Source organism: Sapajus apella, unplaced genomic scaffold (assembly GCF_009761245.1).
Source record: "Sapajus apella isolate SASKATOON/1434 unplaced genomic scaffold, GSC_monkey_1.0 scaffold6, whole genome shotgun sequence".
Classification (NCBI taxonomy): domain Eukaryota; kingdom Metazoa; phylum Chordata; class Mammalia; order Primates; family Cebidae; genus Sapajus; species Sapajus apella.
Window position 1 is genome coordinate 20,997,684 of NW_022436946.1, and position 21,997 is coordinate 21,019,680.

The 21,997-nt window shown below is 35.3% G+C and overlaps 1 protein-coding gene across 7 annotated transcripts in view; it reads right to left on the minus strand.

Annotated features, from left to right (window-relative positions):
- The window catches only part of LAMA2 (laminin subunit alpha 2), a 618,514-nt gene that overhangs the window by 442,996 nt on the left and 153,521 nt on the right, over positions 1-21,997 (minus strand). For all 7 annotated transcript variants that reach the window (XM_032274826.1, XM_032274824.1, XM_032274825.1 and 4 more), the window contains exons 2-3: positions 19,577-19,747; positions 10,558-10,670 (exon numbers count right to left, since the gene is read on the minus strand). In XM_032274826.1, coding sequence (XP_032130717.1) covers positions 10,558-10,670; positions 19,577-19,747 — 284 coding nt within the window. The remainder of the gene's footprint in view (positions 1-10,557; positions 10,671-19,576; positions 19,748-21,997) is intronic.

Sequence of the window (21,997 nt, forward strand, 5' to 3'; positions counted from 1 at the left end):
ATTTATAACATAGGCATCCATTTCAAGAAACTAAAAAATTGTAGTAAACTAAAATCAAAAATAACTAGAAGTAAAAAATAAGACATATAAGAGCAGGATTCAAAACAATATAATAATCTCACGATAGAGAAAATTAACCAAGCCAAAAGCTAGCTATTTGACAAGACTAATGAAATTATGAAGACCAATTAAAGCTATAAAGAAACATCAAAGCTTACACAAGCAGTATCTGGAATAAAAAAGGGGGCATCACTACAGATCATTTTAAGTTAAACGATGATAATCATGTATCACTAACAACTCATGCTGATATATTTGAAAAAGTAGGGGAATGGATCCATTTCTTGAAAAGCCCAACTCAACTAAACTGAAAATTTAAGAAATGAAAACTCCAGTGAATCCCACATTTATTATAGATACTGAATCTGTGACTAAAACCCATACACAGTAAAAACTCTTCACACCAGTGAAGAATGGCTTCACTGGTGAATAAAATTTAGAATACTGGTTACTGCTACAGGAGGAGGCATGATAATGATTGAAAAATTATTATTGAAAAATTATCCTTATAATACCCCTCATAATAAGGAAGTTTCCGTGTTACTGGTTGTCTTGGTATCAGTAGCAGTTACTTGAGAAGATTCATTTAGCAAAAATTCTATCAGACTTTTCATTCGTCACCTTTTCTGTGTACATGCTTCACTTACATACAAATGTTAGATACATACAGACACGCTGCAAATACATGTTTTATTAAAAGACCAACATTGCCAAACTAGACAAAACACCAGAACTTAACCATATGCTGTTAATGAGACATATCTAAATGGAAAGTTGTAGAAAGCTTGAAATTAATAAAATAACTTCATTTATTAATTATTTTACTAATTTTGAAAAGTTGCAGAAAGGTTGAAATAAATAATTAAAACCTGTATAATAATAAAATGAGGTTGATATAAGTAAAAGAATATCAGTCAGAAAAACTTTTAGGCAAAGAGCATACTAGTAATAAGTAAGGTTACTTCTTGATTAAAAATTTAAGTAATCTGGAGAATATAATTATACAACAGAAGAGTAAAGAAGCTGGTACAAAAGAGTTTCAATGCACAAGTGACACATTTAAAGCTTTCTCCATATAAATCTTAATGTCTACAAGTACTAAAAATATATTGAGTAAAATAATGTTCTTAGGTGATATATAAAGTGAATCTGGTAGGTATCATTTAAATATCTAGTAATTAAATTATTTTTGTGCTTTTATTTTGTTATTTTCCATTTTCTCATTACAGCTCTAGCCCATCTGTTCTCCATCCACCATTGTTTTCAATGTAGAAGACCAAAAGTAACATTTTCTGAGTATCAACTAAAGTACAGCAGTGTGTTAGGCTCTTTGCTATATCACATCACTTTATAATACTCCTCATAATATGGAAGTGGGTCTATTAGCTCCATTTTACACAGGAGCATAAAGGTAGGACAAGTTACCTAAGGTAAATATACAGGTGCATAAGTCATAGGTAAAGAAATGGAGCCTGGGCACGTTAAACCTCCTCCTTTCTCCTTAGTCTCACTCCAACCTTTTTAGCCATATTTGTGTTTTAGAGATTCAGGGTAGTATTGGAAACATACCTTATCTATGAATCAAAACATACATGCTATCTCACAGTTCAAATATGTAGTTAATTTCTAGAAAAAATCTTATATGTAGGTACATGTAAATACATATAGATAATACATTAGTACATATAACTAATATAATTGTATATAATTATATATTATACAATATTATTTGTTATATTTTTATTTTATTGTATATAATTATATACCATACAATATATTGTATTATTTTGTATATTATATATTATTACATAATATAAATATAATTATTTACACATTATTATACCATTATATATATAATAAAAAACAAGAAATGAAACTTTCCTCATACCCTCTCTCAGTCATTATCTTCCCTCTCTTTGTAACAACAACCAGTATTCTAACTTCTATCACCAGTGAAGCCATTTGACTCAAGAATTTTCTCTGTGCATGGGGTTTTCATCACAGATTCAAGATCTCTAATAAATTTGGGTCTCTTCCAAGTTATTCCTTATTTATAAATAAATAATTATAGATTAGTTATATATAATTATAACAAATATGATATACATAAGTATAATATATATACTAAGCAAAAATTTAAACTCTAAGAATAAAATTGGAATATACACAATATTCCACCAAAAGGGTGAAATGTGGATGTTTTGTGTGTGGAAATCATCAGACAGCTGTGAAAACTGCCCACATTCAGTCTATTTTAGAAAGTCCTGTTCAGACTTTCCATAACAGAGTTTGTATGGTTTCAACAGCTCTTACCCCGCAAATTTTTTAACAGATCTTCTCTCTATGTATTATTGTTCCTGTTTTTAAATAAACAATCATCTAATTTATTCCATGACTTCAAGAAGCATTTTCTAGGGCAGTCATCTTGATTCTATTTGAGATAGAATTTGTGTCTCCAAAATGTTTACACTTTCATGATATTGCTGGAATTTGGTTTATCAACATTTTAGATCAAAATACATATCCTATGTTTACACTCTTGTTTAAACAGCATCAATATATGGCCTGTTTTTCCCTTTCTCTTATACTAAGTTTTGTTCTGTGAGGAAAAAGTAAAACGTCAAGTAGAAAAGAAAAAATGACAGTCCCAGACTTCTGTTACAAAAGAGTTAAAATAATTAAAATCTCTTTTCCCAAATAAAGCTGTAAGTGTGGCAAAGTCACATAGTGACAGGTCTGACTGAAATTTAGAATATGCTTAAAAGCAGAGTGAGAACATGCTTAGGAACTGGAGGAAAATTTACTTCATACTTTTTATAGACTGAATGTTTCTGTTCCTCTAAAATTCATGTTGAAATCCTAACCCCTACTATGATGGTATTAGGCAACGGGGATTTGGGAGATAATTAGGTCATGAGGACAGAGCCCCCAAGAATGGAATTAGTATCTTTATGAATGAAACCCCAAAAAGCTTATTTGCACCTTCTGCCATGTGAGGCTATAGCAAAAAGAAGGCCATCTATGAACCACGAAGCAGGCCCTCACCAGTGCTTTGATATTGGACTTTAAGCCTCCAGAACTATGAGAAATAACTTGCTGCTGTTTATAAGCCACCTCATCTGGTATTTTGTTACAATGGTCCAGACAGACTAAAACAATACCATTCAATGTTAAAGAAATTTTTATAAATTAGAAAAAATGCAGTGTGTTTTATCATAAGAAACACAATGAGATCACTTAATCATTTAATTCTCAAATTCAGTAAGATTCTTAAATTATGGATTGGTGTGCCAGGCATGGTGGCTCACACCTGTAATCCCAGCACTTTGGGAGGCCAAGGCAGATAGATCATGAGGTCAGGAATTCGAGACCAGCCTGGCCAATATGGTGAAACCCCATCTCTACTAAAATTAGGAAAAAAAATTAGCTGGGTGTGGTGACGCATGCCTGTGGTCCCAGCTGCTCAGGAGGCTGAGGTAGGAGAATCACTTGAACCCAGGAGGCGGAGGTTACAGTGAGCCAAGATCATGCCACTGCACTCCAACTTGGGTGACAGAGGGGGACTCCATCTCAAAAAAAAAAATTATGGATTGGTGTTTTGCACTAATTAATTAATTAATTAGTTAATTAATTAATCATTAATTAACTTAATACAAATGCATTGAATGTCTCCTATATGTTGGGCACTATTCTAACAGTGTTGGGCTTGGGCACTATTTCGAAGTGCTTAGAAACAATGATTACAACAACAAATATCTCCACCCACATAAAAACTGCATTTAGAAAGACAAATATTCAACATAATAATAAAATATACATAGTAAGTTAGATGGTGATATATTTTATGGAGAAAAATAAAGCAGGAAAGTGGTTTAGGAATTGGACAGGGTGGGGGCTGCAATTTTAAATAGAGTTGTCAAGGAGGTCCTTGTTGAGAAGGTAACATTTGAATAAAAACCCAAAGGAGGTGAGGAAACAGGCTACATTGAAATTGCAGAAAATAATTCTAGGCGTAAGAAATATCAAGTGCAAAGGCCCTGAAGCAGATGTGAGCATTCAAGACATAGCAGGACAACCAACAGCACAACTGAGGAGGAGAACTCAGATGAGGCCAGAGATGAAAAGAGGTGAGGACAAGGTTCTTAAAGCCTTGTGGGTCATTGTGCTTTTCCCACTGACCGTGATGGAAAACCAGTCGAAGCTTTTAGTGGAAAGTGTTGTGTGATCTGTACTAAGATTTCCACTTTTAGTGGAAAGTGTTATGTGATGTGTGATAATGAGATTGCTGTGACTGCTATGTTGAAAGCAGTACACAGGGTAGACAAGTGGAAACCAATTAGGAAGAACATTTTGTTCAATATAGACACCAAAGCTGGCTGTCATCTTCATTATTTTAAAAGTCAGCACAAATTCATTTAGAGGGAAAATATATTTTCTAAGTAACCACAGATTATTCTTATGACACTGAACAAATGATCTTAAAAATATATATATATATGTGTGTGTGTGTGTAAAGCACATAAAGAAGTGTGATTTTAATTATATTCTGTTATACTTAAACAAGGTTTATCCAGGTAAGATATAATCTACATCTTGAACTTGTAGATTATACTCTCTTCTGTAGTTAGTTTTGTGTTCACCAATTTAGCAGTGACCCAAATAGTACCAAGAAAATAAATTCAGTGATTTGAAGAGCCACCATGTTGATTGCTTCTCTGGTTATCCAGAAGTGTTTGGGTTTAACGTAATCTCATTTGTCTATTTTTTGTTTTGTTTTTTGTGCTTTGGGGGTTATATTTTTAAAAAATCATTGCCGAGACCAATGTCGTGGAGCTTTTCCCCTGAGTTTTCATACGGTAGTTTTACAATTTCAGTCTTTAATTCATTTAGAATTTCAATGGAGTTTTATATATGGTGTGAGATAAGGGTCTATATTCATTCTTCTGCATGTGGATATCTACTGCTCTCAATACCCTTCATTGGAGAGACTGTTCAATTCCATTGTTTGTTCTTGGTACCTTTGTCAAAAATCAATTGACCATAAATGCTTAGATTTATTTCTGTGCTCTCTATTCTGTTCTGTTCTGTTCTGTTCTGTTGGTCTATGTATTTGTTTTTATGTAAGCAGCATGTTTTGATTACTACAGCTTTATAGTATATTTTGAAGTCAGATAGTGTGATGCTTACAGCTTTGTTCTTTTTTTGCTCAAGATTGCTTTGGCTATTCAGCACCTTTTGGGGTTCCATAAAATATTGAGAATTTATTTTTATTTCCGTGAAAAATGCCATTGAAATTTTGATGAGAATTGCACTGAATCTATAGATCACTTTGAGTAGTATGGAGATTTTAGTAATATTAATTATTCCAATCTATGAACACAGGATATTTTCCCATTTATTTCTGTCTTCAATTTCTTTCATCACTGTTTTATATTTTTCAGTGTACCGGTCTTTCTTCCCAGTATTAGTCCATTTCCATACTGCTAATAAAGACATACTTGAGACTTGGCAATTTACAAAAGAAAGAGGTTTAATTGGATTTACAGTTCCACGTGACTGGGGGAGCCTCACAATCATGATGGAAGGCAACGAGGAGCAAGTCCTGTCTTACATGGATGGCAGTAGGCAAAGAGAGAATGGTGAAGATGCAAAAGCGGAAGCCCCTGATAAAACTACCAGATCTCATGAGACTTATTCACTACCATGAGAATAGCATGGGAGAAAACACTACTATGATTCAACCATCTCCCACCAAGTCCCTCCCAAAACACATGGGAATTATTGGAGTACAATTCAAGATGAGATTTGGGTGGGGACAGAGTGCCAAACCATATCAATCCTCTTGGTTAAATTTATTACCAAGTTTTTTTTTTTTTAGCTATTGTGAATGGGATTATTTCATTAATTTTTTAAGGATAGTTACTTGTTAGTGTATGGAAACGTTGCTAATTTTTTAATGTTGATTTTGTATCCTGCTAATTTACAGAATTTGTTTATTAGCTCTAACAGTTATTTTGGTGGAGTCAGGATTTTCTAATATAAGATTATGTCATCTGCAAAAAGAGACAATTTATTTTTTTCTTTTTCAATTTCGATGCCAATTTTATTTCCTTTCTTGCATGATTTCTCTGTCTAGGGCTTCCAGTATTATGCTGAATAGAAGTGCTACAAGTAGATATCCCTGTCTTATTCTTGATCTTAGAGAAAAACCTTTCAGCTTTTCACCACTGGGTATGTTAGCTATGGATTTGTCATATACAGTCTTTATTATGTTCAGGTACACTCCTTCTAAAGCTAATTTGTTGGCAGCTTTTATCATTAAAGATGTTGAATTTTGTCAAATGCTTTTTGTGCATCTATTGAGATGATCATATGGTTTTTGTCCTTCATTTTACTAATGTAAGGTATCACATTTATAGATTTGCAAAGGTGGAATCATGGCATCCCTGAGATTAATCCCACTTGATCACAGTGAATTATCCTTTTAATGTGCTGTTAAATTTCGTTGGCTAGTATTTTGTTGAGGATTTTTGCACCTATGTTCACCAAAAATATTGATCTGTAACGTTCTTTTCTTGTAGTGTCTTTGGCTTTGGTATCACGGTAATGCTGGGCTTATAAAATAAGTTTGGAAGTGGTCCCTTATCTTCAGTTATTTGAAGGATTTTAAGAAGAATTGGTATTAGTTCCTTAAATGTTTGGTAGAATTCAGCAGTAAAACCATCAGGTTCTGGACTTTTCTTAGATAGGGTATTTCTTGTTACAGATATACTCTCCTTTTCACTGATCTGCTCATATCTATTTCTTCATGATTCAGTGTTGGTAGGTTATATGTCTAGGAATTTGTCTATTCCTTCTAGGTTATCCAGTTTGTTGGCATATAATTGTTCAGAGTAGTCTCTTATGATCCTTTGTATTTCTGAAGTATCAGTTATATTGTCTCCTCTTTCCATTCAGATCTTATCTGAGTTTCTCTCTTTTTTTCTTAGTAAGTTTAGCTAAAGTTTTGTCAATTTCGCTTATCTTTTCCAAAACCCAAGTGGCAGTTTTGCTAATATCTGCCATTGTTTCCTTAGTCTCTATTTCATTTCTACCTAGACTTTTATTATTTCCTTCTTTCTCCTACTTCTAGGCCTAGTTTATTCTTTCTTTTTCCTTTCTTTCTTTTTTTTTTTTTTTTTTTTTTTTGGTTTCTTGAAGTGTTACCTTAGGTTGTTAATTTTAGAACTTTCTTCTTTTTGATGTAGGTATTTATTACTATAAAGTTTCTTCTTGGAACTACTTTTGCTTCTTCTCATCAATGCTAGTGTGTCCATTCTCATTTGTCTCCAGTTATTTTTAAATTTCTCTTTTAATTTCTTCTTTGATCCATAGGTTGTTTGGGAGCATGTCATTTAATTTCCATGTATTTCCAAAATTCTCTCCTTATACAACACATCATTTAATAGGAATCAGTAAGAAGAGCATGAGGAAAGAATTCGATATGAAAGAATAATGACCATCCTTCAAGACTGAAAATTGGATCACCTTTAACATGTTCAAATGATTGTTAAAACTTGAATATATAAAGTACTTCCATGTATTTTTATGTTTTATTATTACAGAAATGTTTAACCATTACTTTAATGATTCTAGGCTTTAGAAAAAATTATTTTATGCTATTAACATGTATTCTAAAAGTATAGTAATATTTGCATAGAAATACTAATTTATCCTTTTTCTAAAACATAACTTTCAGTTAAAACTGTTAACCTGTCCCACTAAATTTTTCTCTGCAAGATTAGTGAATAAAATATTTAGGTTAAGAATATGTGGAGGGTGATCTCTGTAGTTGCATGATAATCTAGTTTGATAAATGCATTCTTAGTTTTGAGGGATAGACCATGAAGAGAATGAATTGTTTATTGAGGGGCAGAAGACTCCTAGTTAAGACATAAGCTTCACTAACTAATAGCATTCCTGGATTAGCCAGGAGTGAGTATGACCTCAATCTATGTTTGAAAAGTCTACTGAAAAGCTGCCCCTCTGTTTTACCCCACCTGCCAATCAGCTTTCTCCTGAAACAAATCAAAGGGCAGGGTGGAGATAATGGCCAGATTTTAAAAGAAATAAATATAATTAGACATAATGATGTGTTCTGGTGAAATCTGGTGGGAAAAAGACCAAAATAGAATATTTTGGACATCTTATTAACCTTCGAGTCCCTATTTCTGTCTCTTTTAAATTGTTGTGTATTTTTGTTCGCCATTATACTGAGTTTTTACCTACACATCACTGGAACAATTGAGCTTTTCTTCAAGTCCATGCTGACTCTAGGTCCTTATCATAGCTGTAATTGTGAGATGGACTTTAGTTGCTATATTTCAATTATCATTTTAATTTTCTTGTCAAGATATTGTAATATTTATTCTGCTAATCTAAAATCATTATTTTAATTTTCTTGCCAAGATAATGTAATATTTATTCTCCTAATCTAAAAGTTGAGGCACAGCATGATTAAATCACTTGCTTAAAATATGCTGTGAGTAAATAGAATTGAGAAAAGTTAATAATCCCTTAGTAATACATATCTAAGAACAATCTACTTATAAAATATGTAACTACTTTCTTCCAAATAAATTGCTGTTTTCCAAATGCTTATCTTGAATGTTGAAATGTAAAAAAAGAAAAAAAACCCACTGTAATCTATAGTGATTTAATTTAAAAAATGCAATAGTTTCTGTTATTTTTAAGAGATTAAAATATAAAAATGTGTCACAGAAGAGTATCTTAAGACACTGTATGGGAATGAATGAGTGAGTCTGCAAAGCAAATTTAGGAAAATGCAAATGACACCACTGAAAAACAGGCTTTCAGATAAACTCTTTGACTTGCTGAATTGATAAGAACATCAAGTTAGATAGAAATGATTTAGTAAAAACTTGTGATTACACCATCCAGTTGTGAATTAGAGGGAAAAAATGCTGCCATGTTTGATAACAGGTAAATAACAATGTTGTTGAGCTCAAAGAGTAGTCTAATTGATTTGTGCAAATTATATTAATTGACTCCATTGTTCCACGTGCAATCTAAAATAATAAATGGAGAATAAACCAGAACAATAAAGCCTTGCTATTCATTGATTCCATGTCCCAGGAGATGACCTGAGTCAATGGACAGTAGCCTCATTCTTGATTGGGAGAGTAGACTTTCCATGATCACATGAAGGGGGAGAACTGCTATGACTAATAAAGGACCAAATTGTCTTTATCAGGAGGGGTATGCAGTCCATTTTAAGGCTAAGATCCCCAGGGGATTCATGCACAGGGTTAATTTTCCTAAAGCATAATTGATCAGTGCAGTCCTGATAGTGCTCTGAGACTTCCTGGGAAATATTATTAACTCAGGACTGACATTCAGCTGCTGTATACTAGTAAGGGCAGAAATAAATACATGCCAGTTGGTAAGCTGCAGCACTGAGCCCCTGCTGACAACAGTTCCTCATATCCTGAGGAGTCTCATATAGGTGGAGGGCAGGTCTGCTGGGAAATCCGCCAGCTTGCTTGCTCCACCCTGCTTCTTGTGGCTCTTGAATGTATGCAGCCCTCACCAAAATGAACCTAGACCCTGGAGGAGGGAGACTGTTCACATGGTGGTGGCAAATGGCATCCATTAGGAAAATGTCTGGAGCTGATCTAGCCCACTGGCTGGGGCTTCCCCACACAGTGACAACTTATAAAAACTATGACCTTTACAGTGTATGGTATCTATCATTAACTATCCTGACCATCACCCCCACACATTATTTATGCTTACAAATAGGATGGAATGTGGCATTTGTCCATGTTCCATCTTAATTGCAAGCCTAAATAATTTGAGATGCTGGTGATTCCTGATTAATAACTTCAGCCTGACCTGAAAATTGTGAACAGAAGGAAGAAAGAAATTAAGCATAGAAGGCACCCAGGCCTATGTAAGACAAACTTGAACAACTTCCGACATCAATTTTGTATAACTACAAGGCTTGTTACTTCATTTAGTCACCCAAGTTTAATTTGAAATCAACTGCCACAGATTTCTCAACTCTCAGTAATGAGAGGCAATTTGTTCAAGAGCCTTGTTATCCAAGAACCTTTAAGTGCACACACCATCAGCACAGTGGGAGCACTATTATTTTTAAAGTTAAAAATGATACTATCATATTTTTATTATGTATAATTTTATTGCTTTATATTTTCATCATTAACTCCAGCTAGCTAAAACAGAGCCAGCACCTAATTCAATTCTAAGCTCTTTGCAGGCTTTCATTTGAGTTGTGCTCTAGAAGTAAATGCTGAATGCTTTTAAATGACAATATGCCATATGAATAGGACCCTTTGTTCACCTTATCAAGAAAATAATGGAGAGTGATAAGAAAGGGTATCCCTTCACCCACAAACCACTAACTAAACAAATAGAAAATGTAAAATGCAATTTCAAAAGTGGAAATGGCAAAAAAAAAAAAAAAAGGAACTGTACCTGCTGTAAATCCAGTGTAATTGTCACGTAATGGTATTCGATTCCATTCTTAATACTGGGACTCTGCCACCAAGTGTTCTTTCCATCAATAGCGTTTGTAATTGGGTGTCTCTCTATTGAGTTAGCAGCATCATGTGAAAGGAGGAAAAAAGATTATATAATTAATTTATAGTTGTTTTTTTAAAGTAAAAAATAATAAAACTGTTAAAACAATCATCATGTAGATATAAAACATTAAAATAATACAAAAAGAGAGCAATTCAGATTCTCAACAGAATTTCTTCAAGACAGCTGTCTCATAGAACCATACAAAGTAGTGGAAAATGATTAAATGCTTAGGCTGCAGGAGAATGAGCTGGTCAGCACTCTGGCCATCAACCAAAATGGGCAACTTTAAAGGTAACTACACAAATTAAGTGTAAAGTGTAATATAATTTAATATTATATAATATTAAAATCTAATTGATGTGTCAATCATTCCAAAAAGCAACAACTATTTGACACAGCTCTAGTACGCCATCAACCTTGTTAACAGAAACATAAAATCCCGACTTGTGGTTGAAAGATACTTGAATACTTGCCTTCTGACACATTCGTTTTTATCAAGACTTGGAGAGTCCAATATGTATCTGGCTTTAACATAAAATGCTGTTAAATTTATTCTATGAGATATTGAGTCTCAGGAACCAATACCCGAAAATATAGCATCCTGGTATGCTGATTATTTTAAATGAAAGGCTCTTGGAGGCCAGCAAATGCTGAAATAAGTTTTACCCTGTTACTCCTTTATCTGGTTACAGTCTGATCTCACCAAGAAGAAGAGAATTCCCTCTGGCCCTCGTGCTAAGTTTTCATTAATTTAACTTATTTCACACGAAGAGGGACTGATGTCTCTCAACACACCTGAACAGACTTCTGCTAAAAACCACTGTCTGTTCTGTGGGTCCAAAGACTTTGTCCCAGGCCATTGTATGGGTCTTGAATTCCCCTAAAAATCATTTACTATTTTCCAAATTGCCATATTTTCCCCATCTCCCCTTCCTTGTGAAGAAGGGTGTGTCTACATCTGTGTCCCCATTGGGTTATTGGGTAATCACCCTCCTGTGATTCTTCCATGTTATGCATGTTAAAATAAATTTTGTATGCCTTTCACCTACTAAGCCAACTCTTTTCAGTTGATTTTTCATCAAACCTTCAGAATGCAAAAGGGAAGTTTTCCCTTGGCCCTTACAGAAGCTTTTTACAGCCAGCCTGTATCTTGCCAATTTTCTATCACTAATAACATGATGCAAGATAACCCAAGCCTCCCATCCAGCATTTGCCTGTTGCCATCATCACTAAGTCTAGTGGAGGAATCTTTACAATAATGGCAAGCAAGGAGACAATGGCACATGAAACTCCATCCACCAAAAAACCACAGATCTCCTACTTTCACTCCAGACATATGAGAACAGGATCAACTGTGAAAATCAAAAGGGAGATTGCAGATGGAAAATAGGAGGTGTGGCAGTCCTGCAGACCTGTGATCCTTGTTGCAGCTCCCTTCCTTCTTAGAATCCTCAAAGCTCACAGTCCTCCTCTCTTCCCATTTTAGCTCTGCATGTCTCACAAGAGCAGCCACTACTCCTGGGCTGTGAAGCCCTCATTGCGTATTGGTTCCTAGTCATTGGTGCTTGTCTGAAAACTTTGCTTCTCATTTTCCAAGTAATATAAGGTCTTTTTCTTTCTCCCCGTCTAAATAGGCCTTGCTCACACATGAGTGAGAATGACAAGAGTGGAGGCTGTTGATGATCCTGTTTCTATTTCCAAGACAGCAATAAGGGCACTTAAGTTCCTCACATCTCACTGCAAAGTCAGCACATTTGCTCATTGAAATGTAAACAAAGTGGAGGTGAACTTCCCTAAACTCCTCTGTTTGTTATAAATTAAGGATGTTTGGGTTGTCAGTCCTGAGACATCAAACGAATTATCTGGGAAGTAGTTTCAAATGAGTGGCTTATGAACGGCCTTTTAGATTAGAATACAATTGCCTTTAAATTTGAAGGAATATCTCAAATAATGAACAAATCACACCACTATAAGGAACAAACATGCACTCTCAATTTTCCTACCTAATATTGCAATCTAGCCAAGTATTCTAATAATATTGGTGATGAAAGAGAGGGGGTAGCTAGATATTCCTCCTGGCCCCACCAGCATGCAACTGACCACAGTTAGTACGTAACTGACCACAGTTAGTACGTAACTGACCACAGACAAATCACTTCAACACTATGTGTCATCTCTGATATAGGAATAACAAAATTCCACTCACAGCAGGGGTTTCCAGATTCATCATCTTCAGAAAAAAAAGTGAAAAATATAAATGTGTGGCAGATTTGTGAAATTGATATAGGAGTTCTAGCTTTTAGTTTTTTCAAGTAGTAATAACCTCCAATCTACATCTATCACTTAATAAAGCATGATTATTATTTCATAAAATAAAGGGCATTTAAAAACCTACAATAGTTTTTTAAAAACCATAATATCAAAATGGAGAACAATTATTTAAAATGTATTCTATTTTCATGAAAAATGTGAGTTGTTCTCAATTTCTTACTTTGCCATGGACCAGCAAAAGCATCTTGAATGTGAATCCTTTATTCACAGGGTTACTGATGAACAGTATAACTATGAGCATTCTCACCATTACTATGCATATACATAAAATGTGTGACACTTCTGTTCAAAATGTATTATTCTAAATCTTAATTAGAGACAAGTTGCATTTAGTAAAAACATTTGAAAAAACAATAAAACTAAAGCAAAACTAAGCCCTCAAAGCAACAGGAATCTGATAGTAAAATCATCCTTAAAAGAAAAATTTTATTAAAAGATGAATATTGGCCAGCTGCAGTGGCTCATGCCTGTAATCCCAGCACTTTGGGAGGCCAGGGTGGGTGGATCACTTGAAGTTAGGAGTTCAAGACCAGCCTGGTCAACAGAGTGAAACCCTGTCTCTAGGGAAAAAAAAAAAAAAATTAGCCAGGCATGGTGTCAGTCACCTGTATTCCCAGCTACTTGGGAGGCTGAGACAGGAGAATCACTTGAACCCAGGAGGCAGAGGCTGCAGTGGGCTGAGATTGTGCCATTGCACTCCAGCCTGGGTGACAGAGCAACTCCATTTCAAAAAAAAAAGCTGAATATTCACTAAATTTTCCATTTTCAGATTTGTGAATATTTTTATTATATATCAATTTCTATTAAATGCAAATATTATGTGTTAATACAAATTAATATATAATTTATTTATATAAACAATTATATATTTTATTATATATTATTTCTAATTAATATATAATAAATTGTAATAACATTTACTGAAAACATAAAGGCTGTGTTTTGAGTTACTTATGGTATAATAACCCTATTCCAGATATGGATATTCATATTGCAAATTTTAATATGACTGTACAGGACAGGGAAAAAATATTTCATTGTTATTGGTAAATTTTTAAATTCAACTTAACAGCTGGCTGGACTTTATTTTCCACCAAATCATCATGTTAGCCCTCCACGGAGATGAGGCTTTCTGTCTCATTAACGAAAAGTATAATTGCTGAATATATTTAAATATTAGCGTTAAATTTTTCTGTTGAAGTTAGGGAAAATGTCAGGTCTTTATGATGACAGCAAATACCAGAAGCATAACTAAATACCAAATAAATGACCCTGGTAACATAAGGGGGTGCTGTAATTGGCATATAGGGAATCAAAACCATAAATGAAATATTATTGGCACTGCTTCTGAAGAAAAATAAATATCACAGAAAACATTCCCCAAATATGCTCCTGAATCTTTTTTACAGATTGTGAGTTTAATATGTGATAGAAAAAATACACACACAACCCCATTTCTAAATCAAATTCATGACTCATAGGTAATTGTGAGAGAAGTTGTCTAATTGGAAATTTTGATATCTGCCACCTCAGGTCAAATTGATAAGAGAATTAGTCATGAAAAGGAGGACTGGGAGATGAATCAACAATTAACCATAATCCCTATTATGAAAGTTTAATCATAATTAATTTGCAAATACTGATGAATTGTTGGCATAGTTCCCTCATTTAAAAGGAGATAGAAAGGTATAACATCCTCAACAGGGATAAATATGCAAGTCAATTCAAAGGCTAACTGCAACTGAAAACTAGATAGGGAATCTTTGATGAGGTAAACCTTTCAAACTGCTAGTTTTTAATTGGGAGGAAAGTATATTAGCAGTCAAAAAGTTCAAGGTTCATTCTCTTTGCAGGGTGTTGAAATACAGACCTTCCATATTTATTCTCAGAGTTTACTGAATTTGTAGAATTTTATCATCTGTTCCTCCTTTTACTAAAATATATTCATACAGTTTATTGCTAGATTTTTATTCTTGTGGGGTTTTATTCTTCTAAATTTGTAGTACCAAACCATAATTTGGAAATGTGGAATGAATCTGGTCATTTAAAAATAATCACGTAGGCCAGGCACAGTGGCTCACCCTGTAATCTCAGGACTTTGGGAGACCGAGTTGAGCAGATCACCTAAGGTCAGGAGTTTGAGACCAGCCTGGCCAACATGGTGAAACCCCATCTCCCCTAAAAATACAAAAACATTAGCCAGACGCAGTGGCACCTGTCTGTAGTATCAGCTACTCGAGACAGGCTGAGGCTGGAGAATCACTTGAACCTGGGAGATGGAGGTTGCAGTGAGCTGAGATAGCGCCCCTGCACTCTAGCCTAGATAACAGACTCTGTCTCAAAAAAATAAATGAATAAAAATAATAATGACAATCATGCGAAATAAATCCAGACTGTGACAAGCTTAAAAATCACTACCGGTAAATAAAAATGGGGAAATATCATAACTTATATACATCTTGCTTTTCTGAAATAGTTTATTTATTTTTGGCTTCAGTGTGGAAAAACATGGGTAGTATTGCCTGAATATAGATATCATCCATGAGATAAAATGTACTCCGAATGTGGAACTTTCAGGAGGGTGAAAGACAGAATAGCTCTTGAACTCAATTTGAAAAATGCATCTCATCCATTTTTCCAACTAAGGATAAAAATAATTGAATGGAGAACTCAATTAATTTCTACCCCAATATTTGTATCATTCTCCATCCCCTTTTTATGATTGTAATCATTTTTTCTTTCTCTCCTTTCCTGTGTAAATATTATATATACATATGTACATATTATTGTATATATATAATATTTATACTTATGTACATATAGTATTTTTATAAATTTGTTTAATATTATAATTATATGTGTATATTATGCAACATATCATATATTTAATGTTTAATTTAAATATCAGTTTAATAAATACATAAGTATATTTATAGACCTGCATACATATACACACACTTATGGTTTTGCATATTTTATCTCTCTAATTCTCCCTGTCTGCACAGCCCATCCTAAACACACATCTACACACTCACACCTCCTCCCCACAACTCCGTTCATGCCCCCAGACTTTCTCACATTCTCCATGAACTTATCAAGGCCAGCAGTCCCTGAACCAATGATGGTTTTCCTCCATCAGGCTTTAGTGTCTTGCCCAAGGAACCTGAAACTAATAATCCATCAATTCATTTACTTTCTGCCCTTTTCTTCTATTTTTTGCCATCTTCTTCCATTCCACTTTCCCTGTAATGCTCCAAGAGTATCAGTCGAAATGTTTGATTCTTTATTTTACTCCATATGGAATTGCCACTTTATTCTTATTATGGCTCAGTGATTCCCTCCTAGTCCCCTGAGAGGCTCATAATCTAAATGTTTGCTTCTTGCCTCAGCAGATAACCCAGATTTATATCTTAATGAAGAAATCAAGATCATCAAATAAGAAATTTCTCCCAATACTTTCTGCTGTCTGCTGCTATTTATCCTTCCTTCTTTCTGATTTGGTGAATTAAAAGTATGTATCTTTCAATATAAGTTTTTCACCTATGCTTAATGACCCATATGTTTTTACTTCTAGAGCGATATCATCCCCACCACTACTTTGTCGTCAACTTCCCTGGCCTTTTCCCTAAGCATCTAAACTAGCTCAAATGTCCCCTACCTTTGAGAACCTTCGCAACCCCACAGCCTCCTCTGCCCTTCATTCTCTTTCACATCAAGGATACTTGAAAGAATATTTCTATATTCACCTCTTCTTCTTCCTCATTCATTTATTACCTCTTCGGTGTGCCTCTTGCCACATTAAATCTGCTGAGTACTTTAGTAAGGTGATCAAAGGGTGGCATTGTTGTCAAAAGCAAGGGAAACCTATTTTCTTACTCAATTATCTTGGAAGCATTTAAAACTGTTGATTGCTTTTTCTTCCTGACAATTCTTTCCTTTATCATGTATCCAATGCTTCATTTTCCTGATTTTTTTTCCTTGAAATCTGTTTCCCTCTATTGCCTTCCTTAACTGCATTTCCCCTAACTTCCTTGGCTTTTACATAAAAGCAAAGGGCTCTGACATATGTCCTTTGCTCTTGCATTCTATACAAGAAATAGCAAACATTTGAGTATGCAACAATACTCCCCACTCCTATACACATATCCTAACAACTTATATCCTAGAAATTAACCAGAGTCGGCTGGGCGCGGAGGCTCATGCCTACAATCCTAGCACTTTCGGAAGCCGAGGCAGGCAGATCACTTGAGGTCGGGAGTTTGAGACCAGTCTAACCAACATGGAGAAACCTCGTCTCTACTAAAAATACAAAATTGGTCACTCATGGTGGCACATGCCTGTAATACCAGCTACTCTGGAGGCTGAGGCAGGAGAATCGCTTGAACCTTGGAGGCGGAGTTTGTGGTGAGCCGATATCCTGCCACTGCACTCCAGCATAAGCAACAGGGACTCCATCTCAAAAAAAAAAAAAATTAAAAAAAAAAAAGGAAAGAAATTAACCAGAATCATTAATAGGTAAGGAAGGTTTCTGGTGGTTGCCTTCTTTGGTGTCTTAACATGTGTTTTTCTAACATTCTGTGATATACATGACCACCAATTTTAATCATGCAATTCCCAATTCCTCATTATATAATTTAGGAATGTAGAAAACATTACTATATTTGAGGAATTGGGACTTGTGTGAACAACTAAACCCTAATGCAGTCTATGAACTCTGGATGATAATGTTGTCAATGTAGATTCATGGACTGTAACAAATGTAGCACTCTGCAGGGGGATATTGATAATGGAGAAGTCTACACATGTGTTGGGGCAGGGGATATATGGGAAATTTCTATACTTTTCTCTCGATTTTGCTGTGAACCTCAAATTGTTCTAAAAATAAAGTCTATTAAAAAGGACAGAGAAAAAATATTGAGCAAATTTTAAAATAATATAATTGTGAAAGTTTAGCCCCATCATAGTTCACCTCAATTGGCGTAAAGTTTTATTAACCTCTTTTCTCTCTCTGTACATATACACAGACTCATATATATATATATATATATATATATATAATATGTATCTACCTTTTTATATATTCTATATAAAATGATATTAATAAAAAACTATCTTTTGAGAAGCTGAGGCAGGTGGATCACTTAAGGTCAGGAGTTTCAGACCAGCTTGGCCAACATGGTAAAAGCCCATCTCTACTTAAAATACAAAAAATAGCCAGGCATGGTGGCACATGCCTGTAGTCCCAGCTACTTGAAAGGCTGAGGCAGGAGAATCACTTGAACCTGGGAGATGGAGGTTGCAGTGAGCTGTGATTGCACCACCACACTCCAGCCTGGGTGACAGAATGAGACTCTGTCTCAAAAGCAAAATAAAAATAAAAATAAAATATATATATCTATGTATTAAAAAATAATATAAATAAAATATATATATATATCTTTTTATATAGATTACATATAAGTATATATCCACCTTTGGATATATTATATAGAGAGAGAGACAGAGAGAGAGGTAGGGTGGAGAAGAGAAGGCATGTCAGAAAGATAGATGTAGATATATCTAGATAGAGATATATATAGATTCCTTATCCAGGAATCTTTAGATGACCTTAGCATCTACATGGAGCATTCATGTTCCTTTAGCACCAAATTTACTTTTCTTTTGCCTCTATTTCCCCTCTAGTTTCTCTGAATCAGGGATTATGTGGAATTCAATATTATGCTCCAATACAATGCATTGCTAGTAGGAGGTGTTCAAAGGCTTGTTGAATAAATACAACAATGAGTCTGAGGTATCACTGTGGTTCATAGAGGCCAGAAAGAGGGCTTTGCATGGTGCCTCTCCCTAAATCACTTCTCCTGTGGTTGTTAAATGCCTTCATAATATGGCTCTAGCCTTCTGCTCTAGGCTCATCTCCACACTTCCCTTTGGCCCTTTCAGTTCTAGTTATTCCCAACTAATTGAAGCTCCCTGAGTAACTAGGATTTTCTGTGTAATTCTGATTTCTCTTCCTGACAAGACTTCTCTTCCCCTCCATCACTTATTTACCTGTTTAGCTCATACTCTTGTTTAGCTCATATTCTTAGTTATCAGCTTGGATATCGCTTCTTCTGGCAATCCTTACTTACACCAAGACTGACTTTGTGGCCATCCTCTTCTGCAGAACCTTGTGCACATTCTTTGCATTCTACTTACCACACTATTTATCAGAAGCTCAAAGACCATACCCTACCTTATTCCTCCCAGATCTTAGGCACAATATGTGGCACATAAATTCCAGTGAATGATGATAGCCTGAGTTAATAACCACATCCTCAGAAACCATTCTGGTATCTGAAGTTAGTAAACCCAATGACTGCCACAGGCCTTCAGATGGCAAATCATCTCCAATCACTGTACTTGGTACATAGAAAAACTCCCATAATGTTTGCTGAATGACAGAGGGCGCTGGAAGAAGCTTATAGTGGGAAAAAGAATTCTAAGGATTATAAACCCTTTGAATTTAATGCAACTTGGCCTCAACATCTCACAATTATAGATCCTACCCAGTGTCATACAGAATACACACTAAAATACATACGGTTTGGATTGCTGCTGTTTTGATTGCAGATACGACACTGGGGGTTCCTCACAGGCTGCCCAGGGACGTGTTCTACCAATTTGCAGTACATTTCAGGTCCCTTTTCTCCACATGTTGCATTGGTCATGATAAGAGCATTAGAAGCAAGATTCAGGACCGCAGGGAATAAACCTGAAAAAGATGGGCAAATGAAGGTGTGTATATCAGAAACAAAGTTATGATTTTGATGCATTTTAAAATGCAGTTGAGATAGGATATTTTCAATGCATTAAACTAAACCAAAATGAATTAGTGATAAAAACCTGATAATTCAGTATACTACATAAATGCTATGTGTTATCAAAAGAATATTATTTTTCTTTCTGGGTCTTAAATATGGACTTTAAAACTCTTTTTAATTTTTTACATAAGGCTTTTTTTTTTTAGCATTTACTTAGCAAGAAGGTCCTGTCTCTAGGATACATTCTAAAAACATATAAAAAATATTCTGTTGAAGTTATTGGAAAAAGATCTCACTAAATCTTCCATCTTCCATTTCAGCTATTTTATATCTAGTATTAAGACATAATTGCATGTTAATGTTTCTGCACAACTATGCAAATATGTTTTTCATGGTCATTTCATGCTCCAGTTATCTTTTATTGTAAATAATTATTAAAACTTCTTATCTCAAGACTAGAGAAGATAGAGAATGATTATTTTGGAAAGCCATTTTTTACTGCTTTCCATGCTATCCAGCAATATTATAAAGAAACATATTGCCAGAAACAAGTCATCATAGTAGTCTGTGATCATACACCAGTAATTATATCTTAGTTATCATAGAAGTGTTTGACTTTCATAGATACAATCTCAGAAGTCCATCGAAGTGTAGGCTGGGGAGATTTTTTATTCCCCTTGAGAACTGAATTCAGTCTCTTTTCTTCCTGTAACTTAATGTCAATTCTGCTTCATACATGTCTAACATTTGCATTTTATAGACCCATTTTTAATAACAGTATAGCAAAGTCACTCATTAAAAGCCACTCTTTAATTGAAAAATCTGTTTTTGGAAAAAGCACATTTGAGATTACAGATAATTTGACTCTATTTATGGAGGGAACATGCTGACCATCTAGGTCGTTTCAGCTCTATATATGTGCCAAGTAGGTCTGTATCAATTCAACTTCTAATAGAAAGTCCCTCCTGGCCAGGCACAGTGGCTGACACCTGTAATTCCAGCACTTTGGGAGGCTGAGGCAGGTGGGTCACCTGAGGTCAGGAGTTCGAGACCGGCCTGACCAACATGGTGAAACCCCATATCTACTAAAAATAGAAAAATTTGCCAGGCATGGTGGCAGGTGCCTGTAATCCCAGCTACTTGGGAGGCTGAGTCAGGAGAATTGATTGAACCCAGGAGGCAGAGGTTACAGTGAGCTGAGATTGTGTCACTGTACTGCAGCCTGGGAGACAGAGCAAGACCCCATCCAAAAGAGAAGGGAAGTGGAGGAAAGGGAAGGGAAGGGAGAGGCGGGAAGGGGAGGGGAGGGGAAGGGTAGGGAGAGGAGAAGGGAAAGGAGAGGGGAAGGGGAAGGAGAGGGGAAGGGGAAGGGAGGGGAGGGGAGGAAAGCAGAAGGGAAGGGGGAGGGGGAAGAGAGGGAAAGGGAGGGGAGGGAAGGGCAGGGAAGGGAGGGGTAGGGGAAGGGAAGGGTGAGGCAGACCTTCCTGACTAAATCTCATGGCTTGATATTTTACTGAGATCCCTATATCTTGAGTTTGTGTTTTCTGCCTTATCTTCAAAGCTTGTCACATAGTAGGGACAGAGTAGGCACTCAATGCATTTGTAAAATGAATGAATAGATTATAGATTATAAATATTAGACTCATAAATGTTTGTCTGCATCATCTGCACACAATAATAATTATTATAATCATAATAGCCAACATGGTTGAATATTTGCAATGTGCCAAGCACTATTGTCAGAAACTGTTCCTATATTACTTTTCTGCACGGACTGATTCGCTACACAAAACATCCACATGAGCTTCATACCACTATTACCTCTAATTTATTAAGAAGGCACAAAGGTTTAAGTAACTTGCCCATGATTACAGCTAGCAAGTAGCAGAGCTACGATTGGAACTGAAGTAATCTGGCTCAAGTCTATCCTCTTAATCACTCTGAATGTCATCTACAATGTTGTAGGAAACCAACATAAATCTAGTGCTACCTTGCAGAGCTGGTTGACCTTAGAATTGCATTGAAAGAAACAAAAAAGAAAAAAAAAGAAGCCGGGTGTGGTGGCTCACGCCTGTAATCCCAGCACTTTGGGAGGCCGAGGCGGGTGGATCACGAGGTCAAGAGATCGAGACCATCCTGGTCAACATGGTGAAACCCCATCTCTACTAAAAATACAAAAAGTTAGCTGGGCATGGTGGCGC